Genomic DNA, 10,533 nt, shown 5'->3' with positions numbered 1-10,533 from the left:
AGACCCACTCCCCCTAACCCTCGCCTCTCCTCCCCGCCCCGCCCCCCATCTTCTCATCTTCTCCCCTGGAATCTGGTGAGTATTTCCAGCCCTCTCACATCAAGCTGCTGAACTTGGTTGCCCTTTCCTAGAGAGGGAAGTCATCTCTGTGTGGGCTGTAAGGACAATATCTATGCCCTACTGATCCCGTCAGTTCCCATCCTAAACATCTTGAGGGCTACAAGCAGGTGGCTTTTCAAATCTGTGTCTCCTGAACTTCAGAAACCCTCAGCCAGCCTGAGGTAACAGAATGAGCCAGGCTTTCTCCCGAGAGGCCGCTTTCTGCTCTTTTTTTCTCCTTGTGGCCCCCTTTCCTACCTCACCCATATTCATTCCACACTCTCTCCTTCCTTTCCTCCATCAAAACCTGGGCTCAGGAAGGAATCTGATGAACTCCTTACATTCTAAGCTTTAAGCAAAGGAATGAAACTTTGAGGGCGGAATTTGAGGCACAGGGGAGCCAGGGCAGAGGAATTTGAGAGTGGGCGGGGGCCTTCCTGAATCTCAGGGATTCAGTCCATGTAAGTAGCCATATATTTGTAAGATGAGGCTTCTATCAAACATTCTTTGTCTTTAATCGATATCAAACAATGTATTTCAGTTCAGTACATATTTAAGGGTCAGAAACCAAGCTAGGTGCTTGTTGGTCACAGTCCTGGAGGAGAGAATGACGTAGAAACAAACATTCCTTAATAAATGCCATAGGAGTCCATGCAAAGTATCGCAAAAAACCTGGGAGAGGGAGCAATTAATTCTTTGGAAGGAGTGGGGCAAATTAAGGAAAATTTCAGAGTAAAAGGTGACCTTAGATTTTGAGAAACAAATAGGAGTTTGCCAGGCAGTTGGAGGCAGGGTAGCGTGGGCAAGGATGTGGGATGTTTATAAGCCCTGAGGGCGATGGTGGAAAGTCTGGTGAGGCAGGAGCGTGGGGTGTGTGGAGAATTACAAGAGGTGGATAGAGAGATTGGAGCTGGATTATGAAGGGCCACAGATGCCCTGCAACGGTGTTTAAACCTAATGGTTTTTAAACAGGGGAGCACATAGGTCCCATCCATGTTTCAGAAGAATATCTGGCAGACATGTAGAGTGGAGGAAAAGATACTGGGGCCTGGGCACGTCTACCGGTCAGGGTCCATAGGAGCTCTTGCAATCTGATTAAGAACCTCTCATCCAGAGATTCTGTTCCTGTGCCTTCACTGACCAGCACACTTTTAAATTGGGGGCAGTGATTTTCACACAGGTTATTGTGTTACCAAATTCTTATTTTGCCAAATGAGGCCATTTTAAAAAAGAAATCCATCCGCTGCACCACTATTTCATAAATTAAAAGACATTTTAATACCAAGAAAAGTGTGAAGGCTAACCTTGCAAGATGAAGGCAGACCTTTATATTTAATAAATTTAGATTGATGAAAAACTCGCTTTCTTGTCCTCATTCTTCTCTGTCATCATGGACTGGTCCAGTCCTGCAGTGGGGGTTTTGGGAACAAAGTATCCAGATCATTTTGTCCAGCCTTACTCCACAGGGGAGGAAATGAGGAAGCCTAGCAGGAAGGAGTGAGCTGTACCCCCACAGAGAGAGGTGGGACCAGAGCAAGGCTCTTTCCACTTCAGAATTTATCTTTCCCATCCCTCGATATTCCTGCCTGCAGCCTCTTAGCCTGGTCACACAGACATCCATCCTGAATATCTAGAATTCATCCCTGATGCTGGGCATATACACATTCTCTTATCCCACCATGCCATGCATATCAAAGCCACGTTCAAGGTTCTCTCTTGCCCGAGGTCAGCCTAGTTCAGGTACATCTTTCCCTTATTTATTATGTGCTGGTTTGCATCATCGTTTAATCATTTGGTGTAAGCTGAAATGGTTTCCTGAACCTTCACTTCAGGAATAAAATGAAAACAGATTATTCATTTTCTGAAGGATAGTAACCATGTCTTCCGTTTTAAACTTATTTTTGGAGCTATGATGTTGCTGCTCCAATACCTAGCATAGTTCTGAGAGCATTTTAGGTGATGAATGAATTTACTCATGAGAACCTAAGTTATTCCCAGCCCACAAAGGCCTCTTTATGTGCCACTCTTCCTCTCCTTGGAGTTCACTGAAGAAGCCTCCTTGTTTCTGTGGGTTGAGTCTCCCCGGCATCAAAGCCATAGGACATGGCCACAGTGATCAACATTCCACACCATAAATCAGGAGAGGTTTATAAGTCTGCCTGCCTGTGGGGCACCCAGGCAGAGATGGGGACCGTCCTGGGAAGCACAGCACACCACAGCTGTAGTCCTGGTGGGCTCCACCAGTCACTGCTCAGAAACAGCTGTGCGTTTAGAACACACCATTTCTAATGGCTTCAGACAAGAGGGCAGAGTTTTGAAAATGATTACATCTCTCCTGTCATAATAACATCTAGAGTAAATCAAGGCCTACCGGAACAACCAGAAGAGACTTTTTTTTTTTTTTTGCTTTTGCTTTTGGTTTAGGGAAAATGTAGACTTGTAACAGGTAGAAATAAATATAGATTAGAGAGATACACGACCAGAAGTTAAAGTAGGGCTGAATATTATGGTGACCAATTTTATTATTTAAACCAATGTGAAAATGTAGTCTTTCTGAAATTTACAGGTTATCCATAAATATTTCTCAGCTATCAGTTCAGGACCTCACAGCTCATTTTTTGGGTATTTCTGAAGGAAAGGCTTCATGTTGCTGGTTGAATGCAGAGCAGCTGCAGAGAACAGATGTTTTGTTTCAGCAATTTTTCTGCAGTTGAGGTGAACTGACCTAAGGCAGTTTGGCCGTGAGAGATGGGTGAGGGCTGCAGGTTTCCTCCCATGCAACCTCTCTACCAAGAGTAATATTATTATGCATCCAAGTTCTCGGATAGAGTTCTGCCGCACACCACGCGTATATTAGCAACTGGCCTCCGTTTTACAGCCTCTTGCAAGCTTGATGAGGTCCTAGCTCTCTGTTTTTTTTAGGTCTCTGGTGAGGACTGCTCTAGAGGCAGGACTCAGCTAAGCTTCTAATCAGACTTTGGTGCTCTCCCACTTCAGCTAGAAGAACTAGGAAAACTACTGCCAAGGGCAATAAGCTGCTGGACCTAATATAATCTTTTGTCCTGGAAATAGAAGGGCAGAAAGCACCTGTATGTTATTTCTCGCCAGTCGACTTATCTTAAGCACTATTTCTATTTCATCAGTGAAAAATGATGTCTAATATCCCTTATGCTAATTAGCACACCCTGGAGTACCAATCAGAAAGGGTGATAGTTGAACCCTCTCAATAGGTAAACACTGAATCCCAGATTTTGAAATGCTAACTAAAGATCTCTGAAGAGTATTTTCCTGAATAGGGCATCTCAGGTTAACCAACTACCACCAGGGTATAAATTACAACTAACCCACACATATGTCACATGGTATGTGCTGAAGTATTTTAGCATTATGAACAGCAATACAACACATTTCAGGCAAAGTATACACGTCACAGTGTCCATAATGCTTTTTATTTGCCCATGAATGTTCATGATAGCCAGGTTTATTCATGTTCCTGCTTATAGAACAGTGAAATAGTTTGGAGCTTCTTAATAATCCAGATTGATAATAAGGATTTTCAAACGATCTTACAAAGAAATTAAAATATCAGACAGTGTCTGTGACCAGCTATTGGTGAACAAAAAATGGGAATAAAAATGATGTCCAAGCATCATTTATTCATGGGCCCATTCTCTTTAGGGTCATGCCCCTAGGACCCAGGCAAGGATAGGATAAATTAGGACAGAGAACTCTTTCGGCCATGGCAGTTGAGCATGGTCCTAGGCCACAGGTCAGCAAACGTTTTCTGTAAAAGGCCAGATAGTAAATATTTTAGGCTTTGCAACTTTGCAAGCCATATGGTCTCTGTCACAACTACTCAACTCTGCCGTTGTAGTGCTAGAGAAGCCATAGACAGAACATAAATAAGTATGTCTGTGTTCCAATAAAATTTTATTTACCAAAACAGATGGAGGACAAGATTTAGCCAGCAGGCTGTAGTTTGCCAACGCCCGTCCTAGACCAGTCCTGATTCAAGGTTTTCACAAAGATTTTATAGGCTTCCAAATGACAGTAGCTTTTCGAGTACCCTCCATTAATTCCACCCCCCTCCCATGAACCACAGTAACTACCCCTTTTCTGTACAGTGACCTTGTATCATTCTTTACTACTTTGACTGGGCTTGACCATACCCATTGACAGACCATCTCCAACTTTGAATATCCTAAACTTCTGGCTAAAGGGAAGTGTGCATTCTTTTGCCTTTCCCACCTGTAGACTTGTTTGCAGGAGTGCTGTCACTCAATTCAAGGGTTTTTGTTTAAAAAGAGACCTTCTAACTCAGTTAACTGGGAGGTGAAGGAACAAAAGGAAAATAATATGGGTCATTTGGAACCTCTTACCGTGAGATAGCTCCTGAGCAGTAAATGAGGTAAAGGCATTTTCTGCTTGTTTTCATTTCAAATTACATTTTAACTTTAAATCTCTACACTAATATTAATATAATTCAACATACATATTTGTTGAGTTTCCCATTATGATCAAGAAACCATGTTAAGCGCTGTATAAAATATGAGAACAACAAAAGGAAGATCCTTGTCTTCGCAGAATTTACAATATAAAAGGAAATACTCAAGCAACTCTAGTCAAAGAGGATTGTGGTGCCAGCCTGGTGGTGTGGTGGTGAAGTTTGCCTGCCCTGCTTCAGCAGCCCCAGGTTCATGAGTTCAGATCCCAGGTGTGGACCTACACATGACTTATCAAGCCATGCTGTGGTGGTGTCCCACATACAAAATAGAGGAAGATTGGCACAGATGTTAGCTCAGTCACAATCTTCCTCAAGCAAAAAGAGGAAGATTGGCAACGATGTTAGCTCAGGGCCAAACTTCCTCACCAAAAAAAAAAAAAGAGGATTGTAACTGTCCAAGGTGAGATAGACACAAAGCACTCTGGAAGTTCAGAGGACAAAAATTATGTCTAGTAGGGAGGAATAGAAAAATGACAATGGTGGTTATTTTAACTGAGCCTTAAATGTGTAAAAAACAAGATGTTGAACGAACAGCCATCTGAGAGTCTTTTGAATGTCAGGCATTGTCCACATACTTGCATTGTCTCATTTAAGGATTTGGAAGGTCATAGAGGGAGTTAAGCCTAGTGAGATCAGAGCACAGAGTGGCATCCTTGGATGCCAGCTGAAGCATGTGGCCTCATCTCAGTAATAAGTGGGAAGCTCCCAAGGATGTCTGACCAGGAGAAAGTTGTACTTAGAGCTGTGAGATGAAGGATGGGGAAGGATGGGGTAGGGAAAAGGAGAACAACAGTGGAGGGGTGAACCCAATATTGAAATCAACATGAACCATAATGAGGACCTGATCTAGGATGGTGGCAGGAAGAATAACAGTAAAAGAAAAGACAGATTCTGAATAAGGAGCCTCTAGGATTTGGGCACTGGTTGAATCGAAGAAAAGAGGCAGGTGGCATTGCAGGCAGAGCTCTATCGTGGTTCAGTTTCAAAGTCAGATATGGGTTCAAATCTGCTGCTGACTAAAAGTGTGACCTCTAAGCCTCAGTTGCCTCATCTGTAAAATGGAGCTCCTAATATCTAAGTCACCTGGAGATGATACATTTAAAGAGCCTGGATTTAATAGGCACTCAATAAATGACAGCTATTGATATTATATATTCTTGAGAGAGTGAAGGTTTAGTTAATGACAGCTCTGAGGTTTTAAGCCTGGGTTATTGAGGAAATCTAAGTGTTGTTAAAAAGAAACACAAAAGTCAAGAGGAACATCTAGTATTAACAGTAAGACAACAGGTTTCCTTTTGGACAAGAAAAGATGTCCAGCTGGCCACTAGAACTACTTATCTGGAAGTAGAAATTTTTTTTAATAGTGTTATTGAGATATAAATTACATACCACAAAATTCACATACTACAAAAGTTCCTCTTTTAAAATGTGCAGTTCAGAGGTTTTTAGTATATTCACAGCATTGTACAGCCATTACTGCTTTCTAATTTTAGAACATTTTCATCACCCACGAAAGAAATCCATACCCATTGGCAGTCACTACTCCCTCCCCCTCTCTTTGGCCCCTGGAAACTACAAGTGAAAGGAAAATAGCCAGACAACCTTGGGGAATGGCTGTTTGAGGAGACAAGAGGGTTGGCATGTGCATATGAGTTCCAAGCCTGTATCCCCATGTGGCCAGTATGTTAAAGGGCTTCTCACATACTGTGGTTTTAGCGGCAACCTGAGATTTGACCAGTTGGTAAACACTGAGGTCAACAAAAATACCCACAGATCTGACTGAGACTTGGCTTCTTGTGTAGTGAGAATATGGTGTCTTCATTCTAGTCTAAGAAAGTTATCATCTCAAAATAGCCTTCTAGAGCTGTACTATCCAGTAAGGTAGCCAGTAGCCGCGCATGCCTATATAAAATTTAAATTTAAATTATTTAAAGTTAAATAAAATTAAAATTTTAGTTCTTCAGTTGTACTAGCCATATTTCCTGTGTTCAGTAGCCACATGTAGCTATTAGCTACCACATTGGACATTGCAGAAATTGAACATTTTCATTATCACAGAAAGTGCTGTTGAAAGATGCTGTTCTCCCTGATGTCAATAACTTGCAAGCTTGGTAAAGAGTTTTCTGCTTTGTAGGTTATTTCATAATGGCTACATTCCTCATTTAGCTAAATACCTCACTTCTTTCCATCTCATTCTTGTGTTTCCCTATCTAAACTATCATCCAAACAGAGCCCAGGTCTTCACCGCTGGTACCCGACAAAGCACACTTATGTCTATGTAGGTCTCTTTCTCAATGTGAATCTCTGACAACATTCCAAAGCTAAATGTCAGCTTTAGTTGTTGTTGTTGTTGTTTGGTGAGGAAGATTTGCTCTGAGCTAACATCTGTTGCCAATCTTCCTCTTTTTTTTTTCTTTTTTTGCTTGAGGAAGATTAGCCTAGAGCTAACATCTGTGCCAATCTTCCTCTATTTTGTATGTGGATCACCACCACAGCATGCCTTGATGAATGGTGTAGGTCCCCAACTGGGATCCAAACCTGTGAACCTGGCCACCGAAGCAGAGCATGCCAGAACTTAACCACTATGCCACAGGGCCAGCCCCCTTAAATGTCAAGTTTTTAAATAAGCTCTCAGGTATTTTCTATGCTTGTTCTCATTATTGGTACAAATATAATTAATAAAGTCATTTAAATGAATAATTCACAGCTACAGAAAGTACCCTTAGTTCTCATATGTGTATCCCTGCATACCAATAAGAGACACATGAAAGTTTAAAGATGGCACTGTAGGTTTGTGTTAGTTTCCTTTTGCTCCTGTAACAAATTACAGCAAACTTAGTGGCTTAAAACAACAAAAATTTATTCTCTTACAGTGCTGGAGGTCAGATGTCCAAAATCAGTTTCATTTTGGCTAAGGTCAAGGTCTTGGTCTGGCTGGTTCCTTCCGGAGTCTCTGAGGGGAGAATAGTTTCCTTGACTTTTTCGGCTTCTAGTGGTCACCCATATTCCTTGGCTTGTGGCCCCCTCCTTCATCTTCAGAGTACATTGCTCTGATATCTGCTTCTGTCATCACATCGCCTTTTCTTCTTTGTAGTCAAATCTCCTTCTGCCTCTCTCTGATAAGGATGCTTGTGACTTCATTTAGGACCTACCTGGATAACCCAAGATAATGTCCTCATCTCAAGATCCTTAATTTAATTGTATCTGCAAAGTCCCTTTTGCCACAAAAGGTAACACTCACAGGTTCCAGGGGTTAGAACATGGCTATCCTTGGGGGCCATGATTCAGCCTACCCCAAGGTTACATAAAGTTTCTTATCGGTAGAAGAAAGTTCACGCCTACCAGATTTAATTTTATTATTCAGGGCTTTGAATTAAAGTTTAATAATTCAAATTAAAGCATCAAGTGTTTGTAATCATGTTAACAGATATTAAAATGTCTGATGATGTCGGTGACACCCTAGCCACTGGAGAGAAAGCAGAAATTACTGAGATGCCTAGCAGTGGTTCTTTACCCAAAGATGCAGAAGTGCACTGTGATTCAGCTACGATTTCAAACGAGCCAACACCAGCCGACCCCAGAGGAGATGAGCATGAAAATGCAGCCATTCAAGGTGCAGAGACTGCTGACATTAGGCACCCTGAGCAGCCCAAAGACATCAGCGCCATGGAGCCCCCCGTCAATGGAGAAGTGACTGAGGACACGCTTACTGAATGCATTGACTCCGTCAGCCTCGAGGCAGAACCTGGATCCGAAATACCCCTGAAAGAACAGAGTAATCCGGTAGGAGTGATTCATTCGATTCAGTTCCACCTAAGTTCTTACTGATACCTACCATAGGCATAGATTTGTGCCATACTCTGTGAGTGGGGTTGGGGGTTCAGAATACACTATGACATCACTCTGTCTTTGAAAATGTGGTGTGTGGTTAGAAAAGGCATATATGAGGATAATTGGTCATTATAATATTTGTATTTTGATTATTGTGTTATTAATAATAACAACAGCCACCAGTTATTGGACACATCCTGTGTGCCAGGCACTCTCCTAGCCGCTTTATATGTTATGTAATTCACTCCATACAACAGTTCTTTAGAGGATCTAAGCTGGATATTATTAACCTTAATTTAAGACAAGGCAATTAAGCTCAGAGATATAAAGCAATCCCGTAAGACATTAAGCTACTTAGTAGTGAATGGAAGATATTGTAATATTGAACATGAGTCCAAATTATTAATGAGCCCGATTTCACCCTAAACAAGTCAATGTTTCTTTAATATCACTTAAATTTTAGTGCATACTTACAAATCCACTAGGGAGATCTTGAACATTCAGGTCACTATTTTATCATCACACATCCCTTCCAAGGGACCAGAGGCAGAACATGTTCATTGCCCTTTCCCTTCAGTGCCTGCACCTGTCTCTCTGGGGGATAAGATAGGCCAGTGTCTCCCAGTTGGTACCATGTGCCGTATCAATATGACCGTCAAGCTGGGTTTTCTTGGCATCTTCACCTCCATCCATGTGGCGACTGGTAGGGGTGGGGAGTCACTCAGCGTGAAAGGAGGAGGCAGGCCACTCTCCTGCAATCCCTGCAATCCTACCTTCTAGAATGATGGTATGGGATAGGGAAATTGGGGTCTCTTCCCTCAGCCAGGCCGCAGCCCTGCTCACTCCAAAGTGTGCCGCCACAGCTCACCTCCTTGAAGGGACTCTGCTGCATGCAGTAGGGAAGAGAACTCAACAGGCAGCCAGGGCCCTGGGCTTTTATCCTCCAATCTATTGTTAACTCTGTTAGTTTGGGCGAGGCACCTAATTTCTCTGTGCCTCAGTTTTTTCCTCTATAAAATGAGGAATTCGCATATGAAGACCGCCAGCTATGCTTCTGACTAATGTTTTGTGATTCTTTTATTTAAAATCAGGCTTCTCATGCTTCAGTTTCCTCAAGGGGACTCTTGAACTGTTCTAAGATGAGATGGGTTTCTTTGGGGAGGAGGGTGTTTCCCATCATTGGTAGATGTTTAAACAAAAGCAAACAATCATTTTGCAGGGATGTCGTGGAGGGGATTTGAAGACCAGCTGGGAGTTTGGATCAGGTAGATGAACATACATGCAAAATTTTGTTTATGAGTTCCAAGAGTTTATAGAACCTTTGAAGCCATCCATGAACCCCCTAAGGGATTAAGAACTCCTAGACCGGGGGTTTTCAACCCTAGCTGAACATTCCAACCATTGGGAGAGCTTTAAAAATTACTGATGCCAGGGTCTGTATTAGTCTGGCTTCTCCAGAGAACCAATAGGAGATATTATATTGTGGGGAGCATTGGTTCCCAATTTTTATTATAAGTGCTACTGTTAATATCTTTGTACATCAAGAAAAATCTATCTTAGCCACACCATTCTGACCTCCAATGACTTAAAGAAACTACACAAGTTCTACTAGTTCAAAATATATACGCTCCTGATGGATAGATTATACTTTCCAATTTCAGACTTCTAATAATTATAACAAGATTGTTAGTAAAGATGGCACAATAAAAAGCCAGTATGCTCCTACACAACTGCCTTTTGAAATTTTTTGAGCAAGCTGAATGAATCCTGCTTTTGAAAGAGCTTTATAAACCTCCTTAGTGCTACAGGGGTAGAGCCGACTGGCAGACAGATACTCCTGTCCCCTCCCTGCACGACACTGATAGCTTTCAAGGACTTTGGAAAGGTAAGCGTTTCCTCACAATGAAGCATCACAAAAGTATCCGGATGGAAGTGCAAATATTGGCCACAGAGCTAGGACCGTGGCTCTGGATGTGTGTGTGTGGCATTGCATCAGGAGCTCAGATAGAACCAAGGTGTGGGAGGAATACCCAAGAGTGTGTTTGTTCTAAGAAGGCGGAAAGCTGATACAGCTGGAAGGGCCTTGACGGGAGAGGAGC

At 42.3% G+C, this 10,533-nt stretch overlaps 1 protein-coding gene across 4 annotated transcripts in view; it reads left to right on the top strand.

Moving 5' to 3' along the window:
- Positions 1-10,533, top strand: part of FAM114A1 (family with sequence similarity 114 member A1) — a 75,750-nt gene that overhangs the window by 755 nt on the left and 64,462 nt on the right. For all 4 annotated transcript variants that reach the window (XM_023638224.2, XM_023638227.2, XM_023638228.2 and 1 more), the window contains exon 2: positions 8,031-8,386. In XM_023638224.2, the coding sequence (XP_023493992.1) occupies positions 8,039-8,386 (348 nt within the window). In that variant the 5' untranslated portion in view covers positions 8,031-8,038. The remainder of the gene's footprint in view (positions 1-8,030; positions 8,387-10,533) is intronic.

The sequence above is a fragment of the Equus caballus genome, chromosome 3 (assembly GCF_041296265.1).
Source record: "Equus caballus isolate H_3958 breed thoroughbred chromosome 3, TB-T2T, whole genome shotgun sequence".
Classification (NCBI taxonomy): Eukaryota; Metazoa; Chordata; class Mammalia; order Perissodactyla; family Equidae; genus Equus; species Equus caballus.
The sequence above is the reverse complement of the archived record's forward strand: the minus strand, read 5'-3'. Positions and strand labels throughout refer to the sequence as shown.